General features: G+C 52.8%; 1 protein-coding gene across 2 annotated transcripts; it reads right to left on the bottom strand.

Moving 5' to 3' along the window:
- Nucleotides 1-10486: 10486 nt before the first annotated feature.
- BATF2 (basic leucine zipper ATF-like transcription factor 2) lies at nucleotides 10487-15159 on the bottom strand. 2 transcript variants are annotated; one of them, XM_045578907.1, is made up of 3 exons: nucleotides 14920-15159; nucleotides 13745-13846; nucleotides 10487-12394 (listed from the first exon to the last, which is right to left on the bottom strand). In XM_045578907.1, exons 1-3 carry the CDS (start codon nucleotides 14956-14958, stop codon nucleotides 11804-11806), a joined length of 732 nt encoding a protein of 243 aa, XP_045434863.1. In that variant the 5' UTR covers nucleotides 14959-15159; the 3' UTR covers nucleotides 10487-11803. The 2 variants fall into 2 exon arrangements, with proteins under 2 accessions (XP_045434863.1, XP_036286341.1); XM_036430448.2 differs by having other exon boundaries at nucleotides 10487-12397; nucleotides 14920-15154.
- Nucleotides 15160-23302: the final 8143 nt, after the last annotated feature.

Here is a 23302-nt window from a genome sequence, read left to right as displayed (position 1 = left end):
CATTGATCAGCTGAACAGGACAGGTGTGGTAAGTAGTCCTGCCCCAGGCACGTGACTTGTTTAGTAAAAGGGTTACTGTCCCTTGTTTTTGTGTGAATCCACATTAACACACCTTTGAAACCACCCTCATGACAGCAACTGATCTTTTTTATTATTATTGACTTTTTTACAGAGAGGAAGAGAGAGGGCAGAGAGAGTCAGAAACATCCATGAGAGAGAAACATCGATCAGCTGCCCTGCACATCCCTAAATTACATGCCCTTGACCAGAATCGAACCCGGGACCTTCCAGTCCGCAGGCTGACGCTCTATCCACTGAGCCAAGCCAGTTTCAACAGACAGCAGCTCATTTTGTTAACAATCCTGCAATTCAATCCCTTCCGCACTCTCATGTAATCCTTTTTAAAATATATTTTTATTGATTTCAGAGGAAAGGAGAGAGAGAGAGAGAGAGAGGGAGGGAGGGAGGGAGGGAGGGAGGGAGGGAGAACTTCAGTGATGAGAGACAATCATTGATTGGCTGCCTCCCACACATTACCTTGTTTACTTGTAATCTCTCACCTGGATGTTGTTTGTACCTAAGACTGTGGCACAGAAGTCATGAGTCTTCCGTGGCCACCTGGGTGATGTGCTAATGATTTCCTGTGGAAGGGGGCCCCTGCCGGGTGAGAAGGACTGAGGAAATCACCCTGTTTGGATACAAAGAGCAGTCAGTCCCCCACCCCCCCACCCCCCACCCCCCCTGGAGGGAAACAGGCAGAAACTGGAGGATTCCACCCAGAGGGCTCCCCTGGCTGGTGTGGCTCAGTCGGTTGGATGTCGGCCATGCATCGAAACGTTGCCGGTTCAGTTCCAGGTCAGGGCACGTGCCCGGGTTGCGGGCTCAATCCCAGTAGGGGGCGTGCAGGAGGCAGCCAACCAGAGGGCTTTATCACAGCCCGGTGACTGAACTCCCCACAGGAGCTAGGGCAGTGGTTTGCCGCTCTGTTGACTAATGAGTTTGCCGACCACTGCGTGGGCATTACCTTACCCAGAAGTTTTGACTTCAGGTTAAAGACATTAGTACATGATTAAAGTGTTTTCCCCTAAGGCAGTGGTCGGCAAACTCAAGTTAGAGTCAATAGAGCCGACCACTGAACTAGGAAGTGTCAAGTGAAATGAGTGAGTGAGATTGAACTAAAAATACGTCCTGGCAGACGTAAACACACACTGTTGTCTCTGGGGAAGGGCCCCTGGAGGGCCCACTGGCACTTCCTGCTGGAGGAGGATGGCGCCCCCTGTAGGCCACCGTTTTTTGTGACGAGGCCAGGGCTGTGTCCCCTAAGGCTCAGTTGGCTGAGCATTGTCCTCTGTACCAGGATAGACAACAGCAGGGATGGTGAGGAGTTGGGTTAGGGTGGGGTGAGGGGACCCAAACATCTCAAAGGCAAAGGAAGGCATAAAACATTTTCCTCTACGTAAACCGGGAGCAGGGGAGACTGCTTCGCAGCCAGCAGCCTCTGGCCGCCTGCTTGCTGGTCTGACATATGTGCTTGAGTCCCGTTGTCATCTGCTGAGCATTGCTGTTAACATGTCCCAGAGTGTGGAGCCAAGTGAGAATCCAGATTAGTCTCTTTGGCACTGTAAGCTGGTTTCTGCGCTGGGGTACAGGTTTATTCATTCTCCAGAATCCCAAAGATGCATGAAAAATGCTCCGTGTCATTAGGCATTAGGGAGATGCAAATTAGATCTATCCCGGGATATCATTAACATCTATTAGAATGGCAAAAAGTTGAGAAACTGGAGATGCCACGTGCTGGCGAGGACGCAGAGCAAGTGAAACTCGCAGTTGCTGTCAGCGGGGATGCAAAATGCTGCTCTGGAAAATAGGCTGGCATTTAAAAAAAAATTTATTTTTGAGAAAGAAAGAAACATCGATGTAAGAAATATCAATCGGCTGCCTCCTGCAGGCCCCCTACTGGGGACTGAGCCTGAAACCCCAGGCATGTGCCCTGGCTGGGAATCGAACCAGCGACCTTTGGGTACATAGGACAACACTCAACCAGCCAGGTCTCTGATGCATAGGTCTGGGAAGGAGGGTGTGGGAAACCCATCATTGTCCTACTAGCAGAAAGGTGTGGACAAGGAACCCGGAAGGCTGGTTAACCTTGGAAGCTCTGAAAGCTCAGAGCTAATCGCTCACTGTTTAGTTGAGACCTTGCTACCTGAAGCAGCCTCCACCTGTTAGTCTTATATGAATTCTTGCTGATTGGCTATTATTGAAATTGCCTGTCTAGCCAGGACCGGTTTGGCTCAGTGGATAGAGCATCGGCCTGCGGACTGAAAGGTCCCAGGTTCGATTCCGGGCAAGGGCATGTACCTTGGCTGTGGGCACGTCCCCAGTGGGTGGTGAGCAGGAGGCGGCTGATCGATGATTCTCTCTCATTGATGTTTCTAACTCTCTATCCCTCTCTCTTCCTCTCTGTGAAAAATCAATAAAATATATTAAAAAAAAAAAAAAAAGAAAGAAATTGCCTGTCTAAAGGCTATGGGTGTATCCCATAACCTTAATAAAAGGGATAGCCTGTTAACCGAGGAGTTCCCTTTTTAACGACGCAACCTGTAACGGGCGCGTACTCTTTCACTAGGACGTGTCAGTATGTCACTCCCAGAGGACGTAATTTCATATTATTATTATTTTTATTTATTTATACTTAATTAAAATGAATGATATATTTTTTTCTCATTTATTTATATATATAAAGCACAAAGGAAAATACAAAATCACAAACAAATAGAAAAGAATACCAACAAAAAAAATGGAAACACCGAATTAAAAAATTATAAATTTTTACAAACAATTATAAAGATTACAAAAAATAGCTGAAACCAGTTTGGCTCAGTGGATAGAGTGTCGGCCTTCGGACCTAAAGGTCCTGGGTTCGATTCCAGTCAAGGGCATGTACCTTGGTTGTCGGCACATCCCCAGTGGGGGGTGTGCAAAAGGCAGCTGATCGATGTTTCTCACTCTCTATCCCTCCCCCTTCCTTCCTCTCTATAAAAAAATCAATAAAATATATTTTTTAAAAAGATTACACCGTTCCTCTCAGGGTGCAATGTATATTTCAAGGATGTATTCATACGTCCTACCCGTTCCCGATAGTGTTTACGTTTGACGGATTTATAGGTCCCGCTCGGTTAACAGGATAGCAAGGCCAGAGCAGGGCGTAGTCCTCCCGCCTGGCCCCCAATGTTACCAAATTAATATTTTTCTAGTCTCTTTCATCTGTGTCCGGCCTCCTCCAGAACCCGAACCCTGAACCTGAACCCCGATCCACACGGACATGAAAGGGGCTCCCGCAGGAGGGGCCTGAGAATTTGCATGTGTGACTGCAAAGTCAGCTCCCAGTGATGCTGCTGGTGGGGGGATGGGGGGGGGGGCCCACCCTCAGAGAACCCTGACGTGGCTGTGGCTGTAATTCAGGTGCTTTCCATTCCAGTCCCTAGGCTGGGCATTCCCAAGGGGCTGTCATTGCTACAGTTTATCACAAGACTATTTTAATTGCTTTAATTGTTTCCTTTGACTCAGTAATTTCCCTTCTGAAGTCTAGCCTCAGAAAAGAATTCAAAATGTAGTTAACCATTTCTGCACAGAGATATTCATCATGAGGTTACTTAGCGTGGTAAAAAATTGGAAACAGCCGAAACTGGTTTGGCTCAGTGGTAGAGCGTCGGTCTGCGGACTGAAAGGTCCCGGGTTCAATTCCGGTTAAGGGCATGTACCTTGGTTGCAGGCACATCCCCAGTAGGGGGTGTACAAGAGGCAGCTGATGGATGATTCTCATCGAAGTTTCTAACTCTCTCTTCCTCTCTGTAAAAAATCAATAAAATATATATTTTTTTAAAAATTGGAAACAGCCGAAACTGGTTTGGCTCAGTGGATAAAGCGTCGGTCTGAGGACTAGAGGGTCCCAGGTTCTATTCTGGTCAAGGGCATGTGCATTGGTTGTGGCACATCCCCAGTAGAGGGTGTGCAGGAGTCAGCTGGTCGATGTTTCTCTCTCATAGATGTTTCTGGCTCTCTATCCCTCTCCTCTCCCTTCCTCTCTGTAAAAAAAAAAATCAATAAAATATTTCTTTAAAAAAAACAAAACAGAAAATCATCGTTGCTATCAGTGTTGTATAGTTCATGTCATTTTATTTTTAAAGTATATTTTTATTGATTTCAGAGAGAGAGGGAAAGTTAGAAACATCAATGATGAGAGAGAATCATTAATTGGCTGTCTCCTGCACATCCCCTCCTAGAGATCAAGCCCACAACCAGGGCACGTGCCCTTGATCAGAATCAAACCCGGGACCCTTCAGTCCACGCTCTGTCCGCTGAGTCAAACCGGCCAGGAGTAGTCCATGCCGTTTTAGCATAAGACGACCCCCTAATTTTACGTTAAAACATAGGTTTAGGCCTATATTCGCTGTATAGACTACCCCCCACTTCAAAGAAAAGACTTACTTTGCCGTCAAGATTTGCAGGTAATTTTTGTGCAATTTTGGTCTTTTGCCCCCGATTTTTGGTCGACTTTTTTTCGTTTCAAAAGTCGTCTTATACGCCGGAAAATACGGGTATCTGTAGAGTTGTGTAACCACCACAAGATAAAGACTGTCCCATCACCTCAAAGATGCAACTGTTACAGTGATTGTTGTGTGGAGTAGTCAGTGACGTAGAGAGTGTCTATGATCTCTCTTAAGAGAGATCCTCTCATCCTCTCCCCCTACCATCTCTAACTCACGGGTTCCCCATCTCTGTGGTTTTATCATTCTGAGGAGGTTACGTAAGTGGAGGCATACACTACGCGGCCTTTTGAGGTTGGCTTTTTGTCCCACTCAGCATAATGCATGCCCTTGAGCCCCATCCAAGTTATTACGGGTATCTATAATTCATCCCTTTTTATCGTTGAGTCGCCTCCAGTGGCATGGATACATTTCCCCCTTGCTTTTCAGATTTCCTGCTGGACATAAAATATTTCAATTTTTAGGGAGGAAAGGGGGAAACACAGGTGGGGGGTGGCAATGCAGAAAGAAGAGGTTCCTGCCTTCAAGGAAATTTGGTGTTGATTTAAATAGTAGAATTTTAGCCTTGGAGTGCCCTCAGCTGGCATCTGGGCAGATTCTTCGTGCGGAAGAAGGAAGTGCTCCTTGCTCCTTGCACTACCCTGCCGGTGGTGGTGCAGCCTCTGTGCGGCTGCTCTCAGTGGCAGGGAACTCACTCCCAAGTCAAGCAGCTCAGTAAATCAACAGAAAACAAGCCCTCTTCCTGGACCTTGGGCATGACTAGGAGAAGACCTGTCACAGGTCACCCCGCCTGGAATCTCTCTCCCGTCCCCTCACCAGATAAAACAAGTCAGGACCGTAAGGAAGCCACGAGAGCCTGAGCAAACCATTAGATCTAGGCCTCGCCTCCGTAGGAGCTTCCGCATTCACTGGCTTAGCAGAACAAGGTGCGGCAGCCATTTTTTTTTAATGTATTTTATTGATTTTTTGTACAGAGAGGAAGGGAGAGAGATAGAGAGTTAGAAACATCGATGAGAGAGTCATCGATCAGCTGCCTCTTGCACACCCCCTACTGGGGATATGCCCGCAACCAAGGTACATGCCCTTGACTGGAATCGAACCTGGGACCCTTCAGTCCCCAAGCCAACGCTCTATCCACTGAGCCAAACTGGTCCCGGCAGCCATTTTGAAAAGGGATGGCACTTGCAGGAACACACACACAGATACCCACAGTCCCCCAGGAAGAGTCTGCGTTCTGCATGGTACCAATGCCCCAGAGGCACTGAGCCACCATCTGCCGGGAAAGGTCTCGGGGTCTGTCCTCCGTCCTGTCCCAGCCACCAGCCCGAGCCTCTTGCTTCTCCTCCAGCCTTCCTTGGGGACAGACTCTAATCCGGCCATGGCTCTGACTGTTCACGCGTCTCACTTGGAGACGAAGCATGGGCTTTCCGTCATTCCTTCGCAATAGCTAACGCTTATGGAGGCACTTACTTTGTCAGCTGTGACATGCTTCTTCCATTCACCGTCTTTTATTTTCTCTTGCTCTCTCTTTTAAAGAAAGATGTTTTTATTGATTTTACTTTTAAATATATATTTTTATTGATTCCAGAGATGAAGGGAGAGAAAGAGAGAAACATCAATGATGAGAGATAAACCATGATTAGCTGCCACACACTCACACACACACACACACACACACACCCCACTGGGGATCCAGCCTGAAACCTGGGCGTGTGCCCCAGCCAGGATTTGAACTGCTGACCTCCAGGTTAATGGGTCAGTGCTCAACCACTGAACCACACCAGCTGGGCCACCCTCTTTTTATTGAAGTATATCAGACATAACACAAAAAAGAGCGCAGATCATAAACATACAGCTCACCAGATTGTCAGATTTAGAAATAGAACGTATTAGTACCCAGAAGGCCCCCCGTGTCCTCCTCTGGGTGCTGTCCTTGCACTGTAACCATAACCTTGACTTTTAACAGTGTAGATTGGGTTCTTTTCTCCTATTTTTAGACTTTATATAAACAAATTATACAAATTGTCCCCTCTTTTGTGTCTGGTTTCTATAGCCTGACATTAGCTTGGTGACGTGTATTCATGTTGTTCTAAGTGGCTGTAATCCGATCATTCTCTTTGCCCTGTAGCATTACCTTGAGCAAAATATCCCACAATGTATTCATTGTACTATGGATGGAACATCTGGATTGTTTTCCATTTTCTGAAATGTAGGTATTATTGATATAAACATTTTTTTTATTTAAATTCTTTATTATTTAAAATATTACATGAGCCAAAACCGGTTTGGCTCAATGGATAGATAGCGTCCGCTTGGGGACTGAAGGGTCCCAGGTTCGGTTCCGGTCAAGGGCATGTACCTTGGTTGTGGGCACATCCCCGGTGGGAGTGTGCAGGAGGTGGCTGGTCGGTGATTCTCTCTCATCAATGTTTCTAACTCTCTATCCCTCTCTCTTCCTCTCTGTAAAAAATCAATAAGATATATTTAAATAAATATAACATTATATTTTATAAATAAAGTATTACATGAGTCTCCTTTTCTCCCATTGACCTCTCCCCGGCCACTCCCCTCACCCCCCTACATACACACACACACACACACACACACGCACTCTTTTTTATCCAGTTGGATGACAAATAAGCATCTCAAATTGAACGTGGCCCAAACAAGATTCCTGATTCCCCCGCCACGCGCGCACACACACACACACTCTACACCGCTCCTTTCTCAATCTTCCTCGGTCCCTGGCACAACCAACCACCAATTGCTCAGGCCCCAAACCACAACATAATACTTCCTTCGTCCCCTCCCCCTCCTCCAATCCGTGAGCACATCCCATCCGCTACCTGAATCTGACCTCTCCCCACCGGGCGTGGCCACCACCACCGCCCACCTGAACGCCTCCTCCCCGCCTCCCTGCGTCCAGGCGCCCTCTGCCGGCCGAGGGAGCAGCCTTCGCTGCCTCTTCCAGCCTCCGGTGGCTCCTGACCTTGCATTGGCAAGAGGCTGCCGAACTCCAGTCTCCGCCTGTGTCTTCACAGGGCCTCTCTCCGAGTCTTCTCTTCCTGTTATTGGTGACCTGCTTTTACTGGTCCTTGGATATAGTGCCCGCCTGGGTAACCCAGGATGATCTCAGCTTTAGTTCCTTCACTTAATTACATTTGCAAAGATATTTTTTTCAGCCGAAACCTGTTTGGCTCAGTGGGTAGAGCATCAGCCTACAGACAGAAGGGTCCCAGGTTCGATTCCAGTCAAGGGCATGTGCCTTGGTTGTGGGCACATCCCCAGTCGGGGGTGTGCAAGAGGCAGCTGATCGATGTGTCTCTCATTGATGTTTCTAACTCTCTATCCCTCTCTCTTCCTCTCTGTAAAAAAATCAATTATATATATATATATATATATATATATATATATATATATATATATATATATACATTTTAAAAGATACTTTTTCCAAATAAGGTCACATACATTCATAGTTCTGGGTGGACAGATCTTTTTTTTTTTTTTTAATATATTTTATGGATTTTTTACAGAGAGGGAGAAGGGTAGAAAGTCAGAAACATCAATGAGAGAGAAACATCAATCAGCCGCCTCTTGCACACCTCTGAGGAGGCAGCGGCTGCAAGGCTAACCTGAGGCTGTGTCTCCAGGAAAGGAGCTGGGGGGGCGCGGGGTTTGGATGCCCCTGAGCCCTTCCTGGTTTTTGTGTCCTCTCTCCTCCAGTGTGGGCTGGATCCAGGGACTTGCCTCTACTGCTAGAATACAGTCAACATGACAGGATGTCGGTTCTGAAATTAGGTTGCAGAAAGACTGTGGCTTCCATGTGCTCACCTTTCCTCGCTCTCAGCTGGCTTAGAGAAGCGCAGGAAGGAGCTTACCTCTCCAGCCGACAGCCTGCAGGACGCTGAGCTCCCCGTCCAACAACCACGAGGAACAGACTCCTGCCGCCAGCGTTGGTAGTGGACTTGGAAGGGGCCCTCTGAGGCCTGAGGACAGCCCTCGCAGAGAGCTTAGAACTGAGTTCCCCCAGTCGAGCCTTCAAGTGGCTGCAACCCTGGCCAATATTTTGGTTGGAGCCTGAGTCCGGAGCAGAGGCACCCAGCGAAGCCACGCCCAGATTCCTGCCCCCACAGAAACCGTGAGAGGATAAGGTTTGGAGTAATTTGCTATGTAGCAATAGATCCGCTCAGCTATAGATTCTTCCCAGCTATTTGAGCATGTGGAAGGCTCCTGCAATAGTGATGGCTTCGCAGATATCAACACATATCCCTCCAAAATCAACCCTACCTCCGCCCACTTCTTCGATTCAGTTTATATATATATATATATTTTAAATATATTTTTATTTGTTTCAGAGAGGAAGGGAGAGGAAGAGAGAGATAGAAACATCAATTGATTATTGATTGGCTGCCTCCTTCACGCCCCCTAGTGGGGATTGAGCCTATAACACAAGCATGTTCCCTGACTAGGAATCTAACTATGACCTTCTGGTTTATAAGTTGATGTTCAACTATGGAGCCACACTGGCCAGGCGATACTCTTTTCTTTATTCTAGCACAGTTTCACGTATGTTTTGTATCCTGGTCTCTCTGCTGGGATTGTCCTTTCTTCTTCCCTTTTTTACTTAGGCTTTCAGAATTCAGTTTAAGGGTTAGATGATTTTTCATACCCAAGTTTAGATGCCTCTGTAGAGCTCTTAAGTTTTTTCTTTGTGTATTGTTCTTGTCTTTGTTACTTTGTCCTGTTAACTCCATCTATAGCCTGACATTGGTGACGTGTCACCAATTTTCTCCCTGGCTCCTAGCTTTGCTTCCTCAATTCAGGGAGCCCCATGGGCCCCACCTTTCAGTTTATATTTTTTAAACAAGCAGAATATCAACTATAGTGACAGTTGCACATTCTATTTTTTTTTCTTCTGCTTAATACGTCAAAGCATTTTCTCATCTCATTAAATATTCTTCAAAGCATTCCTTGTTCTCAGGGCCTCTTCAGTCATCATTGTATGAGTGTACCAAGGCTAATTTAGTCACACCCCTCTCTTATTTGTTATCAACTTAAGGAAGGCTGCCCTAACTGGTTTGGCTCAGTGGATAGAGCATCGGGCTATGGACTGAAAGGTCCCAGGTTCGATTCAGGTCAAAGGCATGTACCTTGGCTGTGGCCACATCCCCAGTAGGAGGTGTGCTAGAGACAGCTGATTGATATTTCTCTCCCACCCATTTTTCTAATTCTCTATCCCTCTCCCTTCCTCTCTGTAAAAAAATCAATAAGATATATTTTTAAATAAATAAATAAATAAACTTAAGGCTTAGACCTTCTTGGGTCATGTCCATTAGCCTGTGGCTGTCCCTCCGTGCAGGGCCTACAGGAAAAAGATGGGGAGCCAACATAGCCTGTGGCCATACGGTCCTGATGTTGCAGCAGTTCTATGCCATTTCCTAGCTGTGTGACCTTGAACTTGGTACTTAACTCCCCTGGGCCTCAGTTTCCCCTTCTGAACACTGTTATTAGGGGTGTCACTGAATTAACCCAAGTAAAACAAGCAGGTGCCTGACAAATTCTAGCTATAGAGATACAAGTCAGACCTGGTCTCCTGATCCCCCATCGAGCCCTGGTCCATGTGCCATTATATCAATTCTGGTCCCTCTAATTAGCATCTCGGCTTCCCTCCCACCAGCCTGCTCTCCCCGAACCTCTGGTGACCCAGCTGCTGCCACCCACAATCCTGTGACCATCGCACCTACTCTTGCTGGGTGACCTTGGGCAAGTCCATCCCATCCCTGGGTCTCAGGGTTGTTGTTTTTTTTTTAAACATATTTTATTGATTTTTTTTACAGAGAGGAAGGGAGAGGGATAGAGTTAGAAACATCAATGAGAGAGAGAGACATCAATCAGCTGCCTCCTGCACACCCCCCACTGGGAATGTGCCTGCAATCAAGGTACATGCCCTTGACCAGAATCGAACCCGGGACCTTTCGGTTCGCAGGCCGATGCTCTGTCTACTGAGCCAAACCAGTTTTGGCTGGGCCTCAGTTTTTTCATCTGAAATATGGGAGGGGGGTTAGATAAGGAGGTCCATGAGGGACTGCCCACCCCTGAGATCCTAGAAAACTCTCCCTCTCCCTTCAGAGGCCTTTGTTTTCAGTGTACAGTGTACAAGCAGAGCTTTAAACCATTAGCCGAAGCCAAAGGAACCAGGAAGCACTTTATTTCCCATGGCAATGAGCGGAGACAGGCTCGGCACCTGGGGTGTGTCTAACGCTCGCGAGCAGAGTGCCTGCTGACCTTCCGGCGCCTGTCCTGGTCTGAGTGAGAACCCCGTTTGGAGCAGACGCTGCAGCTGAGCGCCAGCCTGGTCGCCGGGCCCTGTTCTTCCCGGAACCATCAGACGGAAGAGCAGTGAGGGCCACCGATGGAGGGGCCTGGGGCCGCACAGGAGGGGTGCTGTGAGGAAGACAGGGCTCCCCCTGCCAGGCTCAGGCCCAGCGTGCTTAAAGGAACCTTGCACCCGGCCCTTCCCTCACTCTTCCCTCCCCTTCTGTGCCCAGGTGCAGGCTCTCTGGGACGTCACTCCCCCTCCCCACGGGCCTGGGGCCGGAGGGAGGCAGGAGCTATCTGGGAAAAGCCTGGGAAGTGGCCCTGCAGGTCTTAGTGTGGCTCAGGCTCCCCACCTGCTGAAACCCCAGGGAGACTGTCCAGGCTTCTCCCCAGCCCCCTCCCCCGGTTCAGTCTGAAACCGAAAGCCCTGCCGGGGGGAGGAAGAGTCCCTCCAGGCTTCTCCCCACACAGGCTTGGACTCTGGACCCCTCGCCAGGACACGGTTTCAGGGACTCGGTGCCCCATGGCCCTGGGAATCGCAAAGCAGATGGGAGAGCTCCTCCCTGCTCCCAGCCTCATACATCCGCACACCAGCCTGCCTTCCGGACTCCAGCCCTGCGGGGCCTGGGCAGGATCCCACCAGCAGCGGAAGCGGCTGATAGTGGTGTTCTTGGTCCCAAGAAAGGCCGTGTGACCTTGGACAAGTCGCTGCTGCCTTCTCGGAGCTTCTGTCTCCTTCTCGGAAAAAGTGGCGTCGGGACTGTGCAGGACGACCGTGGAGGGGAGATAAGACAGCGGTGCTGGCAGGGCCTGGTCGGTCGCGGGCACACGGTGCCGGTTTCCTTTTCCCGGGGAAGTCCTGGGCCAGGGGCCGTGCCATGGAGCAGATCTGTGTGCCCAGGCCGCTCCCTGAGCCCGAGGAAGGCCAGCCCAGCTCAGGGGCCGGGGCAGAAGTGGACTTGAGCGGAGGAGAGCAGCGGGAAGGCCTGGAGCCCAGGCGGGTCTGCTGCCGAGAAAGCAGGCTTGTGCTCCGTGTCCTGCAGACGGGCCAGCCCCAAAGCAGCCGAGGGCCTGAGCGGGGAGGGCACCAGCTTCCCCCTGCCAAGGCGCTCCGGCCCAGGGGGCTGGTGGGGGGCCGGTTGGGCTGATGAGTGGGGCAGGGGCACTCTGAGCTTGGAGGAAGGCGCCAATGGGCTGGGGCTCGGGGACGGCCAGGGTGGAGGGCACAGGAGGGGGCCAGGGGAGGCCCCAGGCTGCGGGTGTGGAGAGAGTTGCTGAGCCGGGGGAGAGGAGGCTGGGGGCTGGAGCACAAACTCCCGGCAGCCGTGCTGCCTGGGTGGCTCGGGGCCCAGGGGCCGCCCGGCCTGGCCCCAGCAGCCGGGGGGCAGAGGAGCCGAGCAGGAGGCACTGCCCATCAGGCACAGACGCTCGTGCATGTGCAGGGTCCGACCCAGCCACTCCAGCTCCTCCCGCAGGTCCTGGATCTCCTTCCGCAGAGCTCGGTTGTGTCTCTCCAGGGACTCGTGCTGCTGCAGAGGGGGGTGGGGGGGGAGGTCAGCACTAGGGGCTCAGCACCAGCCCTATGCACCCCACCCCTCACCACCCCTCAGGCTCCCAACGAGGGAAAGATACGCGCAAGTGGGGGCCCTTGGCTCCCTCTGGCCAGGCCTCCACCACCACCACCACGTCTCCCCCATCTACTCCTCCTGGGCTCAGGTGTGCGGCCCCTGTCCTCACTCACCTGGGAGCCACCAGCCTCCTCCCTGGGCGACTCCCAAACCACCCGAGTTCTTGGCCTGGGAGCCACTGGGCCGCTGTCATTAGCCAAACACAGAGCCTTTAGCTCATCACTCCCTGTGCGCGGGAACCCCAGCTCACACTTCGGCTTTCTCTCTCAGCGTTTCCCACCCGCCCACTTCCGGCCCCTGGATGGGCTCTCCTTCCCCAGAGCACTTCCTGTCCCCTCTGCCTGGACACCGTCCAGCGCCCCCTCCCACGGCCGATCCTGATGGTGACTTTTCCCGCAGCCGAGCCTCCTCCTGCCCGGACGCCTCCTCCTGCCCGCCCGCCAGGCCCCGGTCCTGGTCAGCGTCCCTGGGTCAGCTCGGGCCAGGCCCTGTCCTGCTGGGTTCTGAGAGCCCACGGGGACAAAAATCAACCTCCATTTCTAAACAACCACTTGTGAGCAGAGGTGGAAGAAGCAGAAAGAACTCTAAAAGGAGACATAGTAATACTTTCAACCAGTGGTCGCCAACTTTCCAGACCTCATGGACCACCAGTTAAGTTTAAACAATGAAGAATTTAAAAAAACACACAACTCTACTTCTTCGGCTCATGAGGCTGAATGACCTCCTTCGGCCTCCTCCCTCACCCTCCTCTTGGGGACACTTTTAGAAAGAAGAAGTTGGAAGAATGTTCTACATAAAAACGTTGCTTAGGTCATGGACTCTAAGTCCCAACAGGCGTCACAGCCACCAGCAGCCCATTCAGGCTGGTCTCTGCACGTGGAATGACATTTTAAAATGCCGTTAGGTCACCCTTCACCTACATTCTCCAAAGCTTCCATTCGCCTCCGGAAACGGAGTCCCTCCCTCCCTCCATCTATCCATCCATCCATTCATTCGCCACCTTATGCTGCTCAAATGTCACCACTCAAGGAGGGCGTCCCTTGTTGGGTTTCCACCCCCTCCACACACACTCCCCTGGCTTCCCTGCTTTAATTGGTCCCCCAGCCATCACCACTGGCATCCCAGTCACCTCGAGAGCCATTCCTGTGTCTACCCGGCTCCCCATAGCAACGTGAGCCCTGGGAGGGTGGGCACGGAGGGGAGCCGGGCCGGGTCAGCGCAGGCAGGGGGCGAAGGGCAGGATCCCACCTGGTGCAGGGCGTCTGCCTTGTCCGTGTGCTTCCTCCGGCTGCGCTGGGCAGACGCCCGGTTCTTCTGCTTCTTCAGCTGCCTCTGCTGCCCCTCAGGGTCCTGCAGGGCACAAGCTAAGGGTTCGGGCCCACAGCGGCCTGTGCCCTCCATCCTGGCCTTTTGTAAAGCCACGCCCTCCCCGAGTCAAGTCCCCAAAGGTCCCCTCTCTCCCAGAAGCACCTCTGGCTCCCTTGGAGCCCACCCCCCATCGCAGGCGCGGCACAGTCAGTGGTCTCCCTAGCTGCCCGTCGTGAGGGGGCGGGCCTGACTGCTCCGTGCTCCACTCAGGCCCAAAGGTCACCCACTCAGCTCCGACTTATTGAGCACCTGCTGTGTGCCAGGCTGTGAGCGAGGGGGGCACCGCAGGGCCCTTTCCTTCCCGCCCTCAAGTCGCTCACATTCTAGCAGGGCAACAGCCTAGCGTGAAAGCGTGAAGCTGGTTCTGATGAGAGAGTGGACTCACAGTGACAGCTGTGACCTTTCCCTGACCCCCGACCCCCGACCCCAGATGAGGGGTCCATGGTACTTAGATGAACTATTTAACCCAAGTGCCCAGAGGTTTGGAAGGTCAGGCCAGACGGAGTGTTGGAGGCCCCGGAACCAGCCTCCCCTCACGCAGGTCCCTCGGGGAGGTGTGTCCTGATCGCAGGGAGCTCAGGTGAGACCGGCCTCCTGGCTGAGGACGCTGTGCTCCTAGGCCCCTGGCCACAGCAGGCCCGTTCCAAAGGCGGGGGCGGGGGCTGAGGAGTCTCAGGAGAGGGGAGACTGGGGCTTGGGGGGAAGATCCGCAGCGAGAGAAGGGGTGGCCTCTGGGTCCTGGGTCTCGGGAGAGGGGCAGGGCCTTCAGCGATAATTTGGGGAGGTGGGAGAGGCTGCCTCAGGGCAGTGAAGGGAGAACAGGTGGGATAGGAGAGAGCACTATGGAGGCCAAGTTCTAACCTGGAGGCTGGATGTGCAATGTGAGAGCTGGAAGCCTCATTCTGACCCCCGAGGGAACTGAAGCCGGAGTCAGGGGGGCCCCGCCCGTGGACAGAACTGGGATGAGGAGCTCTGACCGTAATCTCCCCACCAGGCTCCGGGGACCCTCAGGCACGTGCCCCTTCCCCTCCCCTCTCCCCGGACCCTGTACTCACCGTCCCGGTCAGCAGCCCCTCCCCCGCACAGAGGTGCATGGCCTGGGCACTGGGCAGAGGCTCACATCTGCTCAGGGTGCCCCTCGGCTGCTGTGACCTCCCAGTGCCCTCTGGGAACCTAAGGAAGTGGTGGCTTTTTAAATCCCCAGTGACCACTCCGCCCCCGGCGAGCCAAGTTTCAGTTTCTCCTAAAGCCACGGGCTGCCCAGAATCCCTGGCCGGTGGCTCACGTGGCTGGAATTTCCTCACAGGCACTGGCCTTCCGGTTGGGGCTGCTCTCTGGGAGGAGGTGGAGGAGGGAGATCAAAGCCCAGGTGCGGGGAGGGAGCTGGGGAGGGAGGGCAGGCTGCCAGGGACAGCGCCAGGCAAGACCGCGGGGACGGCAGGCTCCGAGGGGCCCTGGGGCCGGACGAGCCAGGTTCACGGCCCCGCTCCGGCACCCTGGAGCCTGCAGCTTTGAGAAGGCGATTCACCCGGCTGAGCCTCAGTTTCCTCGCCTGCAAAGGCGGTGGGGGATGATACACATACCCACTCATGCCAACACGGGTGTGGCTCAGCGGATAGAGCGTCAGCCTGAGGACTGAAGGGTCCTACCAGGTTCGATTCCGGTCAAGGGCATGTACACTGCCTGGGGTGCCCGGAGCTCTGACCGTAATCTCCCCACCAGGCTCCGGGGACCCTACCAGGTTCTTGGTTGCGGGCACATCCTCAGTAGGAGGTGTGCAGGAGGCAGCTGATGGATGATTCTCTCTCATCGATGTTTCTAACTCTCTATCCCTCTCCCTTCCTCCCTGTAAAAATTCAATGAGATATATTTTTAATTACAAAAAAACACTACCCACTCACAGGCTTACTGGAGGAACCCAGAAGTCACACCAAACCCTCTGAGACCAATGTTGAGGCAAAAACAGTCAGTGGCCCTTACCTAGGAGGGCAGATGCACAAAGGATTGGGTTCTCACTCAGAGAAGGTGTCTGTCAGCGGCGCAGCTGCCAAGCAAGCTACGCGACGCAGGTGCGTGACTCCCCCTGCCTGCCCTCTGCGTCCAGCCTGTGAGGTGGGCATAGAACCCGTTTTGTGGAGATGAGACGTGCTGAGGCCGGTGAGGCGCCTGCAGAGGGAGGGCTCCATAGAGGGTCACAGCTGCCCCCCGCTTGGGGGTTCAAAGCTCATGGTCCCCGAGCCTGTGAGTCCGTCACATCCGATTGTGTGACCGTCACAGCGGGACGAGATCTGAAGGGAATGCCTGTTATGATGATAAACATGCACGTGTAAACATGCAATGAAAGCGGAAACCGTGCAGGAGGAAGACTCAGAAAGCTGGGTGGATGGGATTGGGTGTGACAGCTGGGCCCGGCATTCCTTACTTGAGGGGCCTGGGAGCAGAGGCCGGAGCAGGGCACCCCAGGCAGTGAGACAGCCCCGATTTCTCCGAATTATTTTTGTTTCCCGGAAACTAGAGGTTTGGGCGTCTCGCCTGAGACAGCACCTCCGGGGCTCGTTAAGGCAGTCCGCAGGGGGATCCGGGAGCCACAGGCATGATGCAACTAAGCAAAACCATCCTGCGGGGAGGAGGCGGCTGGGGCGGGAGTCCCTGGCCCCAGACCCGAACCCTCACCCCCGTCTTCCCCTCTCCAGACCCCGGCTTTGCGTGGGCACCGTCCGTAAGTGTGCTGTGGCCCCTCCCAGGAGGCCACGACCCGGAGGAAGATGGAGAAGCCTGTGTATGGCCTGATGCCGCTGAGGAGTGGCAGGGAGAGGTGGATGGGGTGGGTAATGTTTAACCATGAATGGCTCTGCGAGCTCCCCCAGGGAGGGACGTGGATAGTCTAGAGACTCAGCAAGAGGAAGGACTCAGCCAAGTACAGGTGGCAGAGCCTGGCAGACTGGCTACGCCTCACCCCTCCAGCCAGCGTCTCCTGGGCCCGGAGTGGAAATGACGGGGCACAGGGCCCTCAGAAGGGCAGAAGAAGCCTGCTGGGGGTCAGCATGGGGAGGGAGGGGAGCCTGTGTAGCAGCAGCGAAGACGGGGCCTCCCACGGGTGGGTCCTGAAGCCGGGAGGGCCCATCCAGAAGAAAGGCTGGGAAGGGTCCCAGAAGAACTTTGTTCACCAGCAGCTCCCGTGCACGCTCTGGAGCTCAGTTTCCCTAAATGTAAAGGGAAGGGATGTGTCCCTCTCAGGGCCCCTCTGGCTGAGGCTGGAGGCGGGGGCCAACGGAGGCCTCTTGGGAGACTGACACCTCCGGGCCCCATGGATTCAAGAGAGAGTCAGTGACTGGCTGCCTCCTGCTCGCCCCACTCTGGGGACTGAGCCCTCAGCCTGAACAAGTGCCCTGACCCAGAACTGAACCGGGACCTCCCGGCTCATAAGTCAATGCTCAAACACTGAGCCACCTCGGCCGGGCCTTTTGCTTTTCATTGCATCTGTGTGAGAAGATGGATGTTAGCTGAAGCTTGTGGTAATCACAACACTTGCAAATCAAACCACCAGCCTGTACATCTAAGCTTCCATTGCGATGTAGATCGATGACTTTTCAATAAAACGAACAACAGAGAGAGCCAAATCCCTGCCCTGCGGACTGCCTTTCTGGCGGGAGGGAGTGGGGAGAATGGATGTGATACATCGAGGGGATGGGCTGGGCCGGCAGCAGGCCGGCAGTGTTGTGGGGAAATATAAAGCGAAAGAAATGATTGGGGAATGTGGGTGGGGGTTAAGCAGCTTCCAATGTAAACAGCGGTCAGGCTGGGCCTCATCGAGATATTTGAAGACTATTTTCTGAGACATTCGACACTGGAGCAGAGCATTGGAGAGGGGAGGTGACACGGAGGGGACGGGGGTCGGGGGGCTGGCGGAGAGGCTGCGGCTGGCTCCCGGGCGGGTGTGTGGAGCTCCTGGCGCCCCTGTCACTGGAGGTAACAGGCCCCTGCTCTGGGGCTGCTGAGAAGGCTCAGCGAACCGCCCCCAGGCCCTGCCAGGCCGTGGGAGGCACAGCGGGCACAGCCTTGCTCCGGAGGGTCGTTGGCGGAGCCCAGGTTCTCCATTCTTCCTCGTTCCTCGTTTCCGGAAAGGCCTGAGAGGCTCCTGTGCCCGGAGGAGAGGGCAGGGTGTGAGGAACAGCTCGTTCTGTCATCCGGAGCCGAGAGGACGCCTCCTCCGCCTCCCTGACACCGGGCGAAGGAGCCTGGAGGCCTCACTGCGGCCGCTCTGAGCGCTGGCTGGGGCAGGCCACCCGCATCCTGACAGGGCGGGACCCCGAGGGCAGGCCGGTCCGCAGGCAGCTGCCCTCTCAGTGATCGGGCCGCACGTTCGGACATCCAGTTCTTGGTTTACAAATAAGGACGAAACCTCCACTTGGCTGTGCCGCTTCCGCGTGCTGGTCGGTGCTTCCATCAGAAGCACGTGGTCCAAACAGGGAACACCTGTGTCACAGGCGTGTTTCACCAGAGAAGACACACAGGGTTTCTCTTCCCAAAACTGTAACTTTAAACCCCATCTGGGTACATTATCGTCTTAAAGAACCAAATAGAAATTCCATCTCGAGCAAGCTTAGAAATGAATGTGTAGCCGGGACTGGTTTGGCTCAATGGATAGAGCATCAGCTTGGGGACTGAAGGGACCCGGGTTCGATTCTGGTCAAGGGCATGTACCTTGGTTGCGGGCATATCCCCAGTAGGGGGTGTGCAAGAGGCAGCTGATCGATGACTCTCTCTCATTGATGTTTCTAACTCTCTATCCCTTTCTCTTCCTCTCTGTACAAAATCAATAAAATATATTAAAAAAAAAAATGAATGTGTATATATACACAAATAGGTTAAGTACTCAGCTATGCCTCTTGCTAATGCTTCATGATCAGCCACTATAAGTCAAACAGGGTCCCTGCCCTGTTTTTTGTTTTTTGTTTTTAATATATTTTATTGATTTTGTACAGAGAGGAAGGGAGAGAGATAGATAGAAACATCGATGAGAGAGAATCTTCGATCAGCTGCTTCTTGCACGCCCCCCACTGGGGATGTGCCTGCAACCAAGGTACATGCCCTTGACCGGAATCGAACCCGGGACCCTTCAGTCCGCATGCTGATGATCTATCCACTGAGCCAAACCGGTTTTGGCCCTGCCCTGGCTTTTTGTTGGTGCTGGTGGTGTTGGTCCAGGATAAGAAGTTTTATTTCTATTTTATGATTGAAAGGTGATACATGAAGTGCATGGCTGGATCAAAAATGCTCTCTCTCAAAAAAAATAAATAAATAAATAAATAAATAAAAATCTCTCTCTTAAATGTAAAACTACAGCGTCAAGTGGTCCTCCGCAGACACGTGGGTAAACACACCTCTCTGAAAGCAGCTACCAGCCACTCGGAAACCCTCCCTTCAGAAGCAGATTTCACAGCTGTCAGGATGCAGGTATTTTAGTTTCATGACTCTGTCTCGTGAATATATTCAGTTATATATAACTACAGATCTTCTTTCCATTCTCTCCCAAAGGTATTCCCTTCAGATTTCACTCCCCTAAGAGCACCCTCCTCCTTCCTAGCAGGCAATGAGAATCTGCCTGGCACCGGCCCCGCCTGGACTCCCAGCAACGGGCAATCAGCATTCCAAAGGGAAACGCAGTCACTTCCTGGCCTCCTGCTCTCTCGGCTCCCAGGCTTTTGCCATTGGCATGCGCTGCGGTCCTGCTGCCTGGCCCCTGGGAGGCCAGGACCACAGCGTGGACAGGACATTTACCCCAGGATCGCCGTGCCGGTGGCCTGGGTGAAGTCCAGCAATCCGGAGGTGCCTGCGGTAACCACTTCACGTTTCCCTGAAGCCTCCTCCAGAGGTGGCCGTGGAACTGCGGCGGTTTCCACACGTCTGTGACCTCACCCTCAGGGAGCAGGACACACATCCATGGAACTCTCCGGAACAAACACGACACCCTCCCTTCCTGGGCAAAGGCAGAAGCGCGTCCCGTCCGTTTCACTCTGTTTACAGGCGATTCCATGTGGTCCGACTTAGTGACACTGAAGTAATTTCACAAGCTCGTTAACGGGCTGCCCGTAGTTTGAAAAACGTGGTTTAGTGGGTTATTGTTATTTTTAACATTAAAATGGGATCAAAGTTCCCTTTTTTCACTTAATAGGGCATGGGCATCACTTGATAGCCAAACTCACACTTCTCAGAGGCTTCCTGGAACCTACCACACAGCACGCCAGCTTAGGTAACTGATCCCCACTGAAAGCACTTAAATTTTAATTTAATGTATTTTAGAGAGAGAGAGAGAGAGAAAAAAAAAAATCAGTGTGGTGTTCCACTTATTTATGCATTTATTGGTTGCTTCTCATATGTGCCCTGACTGGGGATCGAGCCTAAAACCTTGTGTATAAGGAGGAGGCTCTAACCAGTGAGATACCCAGCCAGGGTTATACTTAGATTTCTTAGGGACCCGGGAAACACTGCACATTCCTGTCAGCCAGACGTGAGTTTAAATTGCTGTCTAAACACCGTAAGCTCTCTGGACGCCGCCATCACGTCTACCAACGGGAAATAAACCTCTCATCCTGCCCAGAGGGTGAAACAGGAAACCCGGAGTGCTTTATAAACAATTACAGAGAAACCTGCCATTACCTTCAGCTGGTGCCTGACTTCTCCTCTTACTCCTAAGCCGAGGGTAATTTTTCCATTGATTTTCAGGCCAGTGGAAGGGAGAGGTGGGGAGAGAAATTTCAACGAGAAACACATCTATTGGTCGCCTCCCACATGGAGGATCAAACCTCAGACCCTTCCATCCATGGGCCAATGCTCTAACCACTGAGCAACTGCCCGGAGCCTGACTGCTTTCCCAAGTATGAGACAGAGCCTTCTCTGTGCTGCCCACCAGCATTTACCCTGTAGGGGGCTGGGGAAAGGGCTCAAAATGAGAGGTAAGGCACACCTTCCTGAGTTTACAGTTTGCCTAGCACGGCCTCCGTGGCTTCACTTTTTTCTGTCCTTGATCATTAAGGTCAAGAACCAAACATTTGAAGTCATTCTTTTGAAAACAAACCTGTATGGAGCATCTACTCTTTGCCAGTCACTCTGTCCAGCACCACGTGAGCCTCAACTTTCTCACCAATAAATCCAAGAACTGTGCTTCTTCATAGAGAAGTGGGGGGCATCTCAAGCGAAGTAATTATTTGTGCAGGTCTCTCCCCTGCTTTCTCCACAACAGGTACCTCTCTGGTAATGGGGACGATCCAACTGAGGCAGGAGAGTGAGAAGCCAAGGCAATTCCCTGGCAAGTGGAAGGGGGAAACACAAACAGGTGCACAAACTGGCTGAGCAGTTTACCGCCAGGAAGAGCCCGGAGTGTCCAGCAAAGCTGGTTCCAGGCCTCGCCCCGGGGTGGCTTTCCTTCGTGGCATATCGCTGGCCATGCAGTGTAGACCCCTGACCTTTCCTCCCTCGAGATAACATCTGGGCCTCAGTTGTGTTTCAGCTCCTCGCCCAGAAAAGCAGCAAAAGCAGGCAAGTGGCATCAGGACCAGCTGTGATGGCACCCTGCCCTGGCCATGCCCCATCCGTGGAGACCAGGACCTGAGAGGATAACCTGGAAAAGCTGGTGAATATTCGCTGGAGATCCTCCCCGAAGACCCCCTTAAGTCCCCAGCTTTTCAACCCCTCATGGCTAAGGACCCACCCAGCCTGTCTCTCCCTCCTGAGAGCACACTGACCTTTCCCTTCCCCTCTTGTTCCCCCACAGACAAACACCTGTGAGACTTGCAACCAGGGGAGCAATGGGCAGCGGCAGCTCTTCCCTGCTCACCCCCGAACCTGTCCCCAAGGCCCCCTTTTCTGACTCTCCATTGAGCTTACAACTGCCCCCCCCCCGCTCACTTTTCTTTTTTGGGGGGGTGGAGATGGTTAACTTTTTTTTTTTAATATGTTTAATTGATTTTGTATAGAGAGGAAGACAGAGGGATAGAGAATTAGAAACATCGATGAGAGAGAATCATCGATCAGCTGCCTCTTGCACACCCCCTACTAGGGATGTGCCCGCAACCAAGGTACATGTCCTTGACCAGAATCGAACCTGGGACCTTTCAGTCCGCAGGCCAATGCTCTGTCCACTGAGCCAAACCGGTTTCGGCTGGTTAACTTCTTTTCCGTAACGTTTCCAGAGAGCCAAGCAGCCCAGTCTAGTCTCTCCTGTTGCTTCTTCTTCAAAGCCCTTCCTGTTTCACTGAGCCCAGCATTAATCAGCGAACTGGACTCAGGTTGTGCAATTGCTCCTGCAGGAAGTGAAGAGCCCGCATGCTACAGTCCAGAGACGGAAGACGCTGACAACGCCCTGCCACGCTAACAGTCAGCAGCTGTGTGTCACTGCAGGTTGCCCAGGACCAAACCAGAGAGGGTCGGACCTGCATTGCCACCATCTGTCCATCATCCTGATATCATTGCTGACATGTACACATAAGGAACTATCGGACATTGAAACTGGGTCTCAGAACTGTTGGACATTGAAATTGGGACTCAGACATTTTTTGTTATTATATGTTTATTTCTAGTCTGCAGTTGGAAGATTTTTTAAAGAAAAGAAATGGGGGAAAAATAGATACAGAGGTAAAGAACCACTGAACAGACTGCCAAACTACACGGGAAGGCAGGGGAGGTTGGGGGAGTGGGGCGGGGGATGCTGTAAGGGATCAACCGAAGGACTTGTATGCATGCATATAAACATAACCAATGGATACAAGACACTGGGGCGGGGAATGGGGGGCAGGTGAAGGCATATGCTGGGTAGGGGAGGCTGTGGGGAGGTCAAGGGGGGGGGAAGGAGACATATGTACTACTATTTGTAATACATAAAACAATTTTAAAAAGTTAATAAAAAAAAAAAAAGGAACCCGCATGCTATAGGCCCAGAGGCAGACCTGCTCCCATCCTGACGTTAACACGATGACGCCATCGCACATTTCCAAATGCCCCCTAGGGGGCGCTTCCACCCTCCATGGAGAAACACCCCCACCACCACCCCCCCCAAGCTCACCCTCCACGATGGCAGGTGCCAGGGAAAGGGGAGGCCCTGTAACAGGCTCAGGATGACGCCAGGGGCCCAAGGAAGGTCTGGACCACTTTTGTGGGGAACAGAGCCTTACACTGGCCCCGGCACGAGCTCGTCAGCAAGCCCGGGTTCCGGTTACTCTCCGTGCAGCCAAGACAAACCCAGGAACTCGGATTTCCGTCCCCAGCGGAGCCCGGGGTCCCGGGGAGGGAGGAATGGCGGTGCCCCCGGGGTGCGAAGGGTTACTGCAGGTGGCGGTGCGGGAGCCCCCAGCGCCACTGGAGGGGCCCCCGAGCAGCTCGGCCCCGTGACCTCGCGGTCACGTGAGAGGAGGGCGGGACTAAGCGAGGGCCAGCCAATAG

This window comes from Pipistrellus kuhlii, unplaced genomic scaffold (assembly GCF_014108245.1).
Source record: "Pipistrellus kuhlii isolate mPipKuh1 unplaced genomic scaffold, mPipKuh1.p scaffold_m20_p_109, whole genome shotgun sequence".
Lineage (NCBI taxonomy): Eukaryota > Metazoa > Chordata > Mammalia > Chiroptera > Vespertilionidae > Pipistrellus > Pipistrellus kuhlii.
This window is presented reverse-complemented; position numbering and strand designations above follow the sequence as displayed.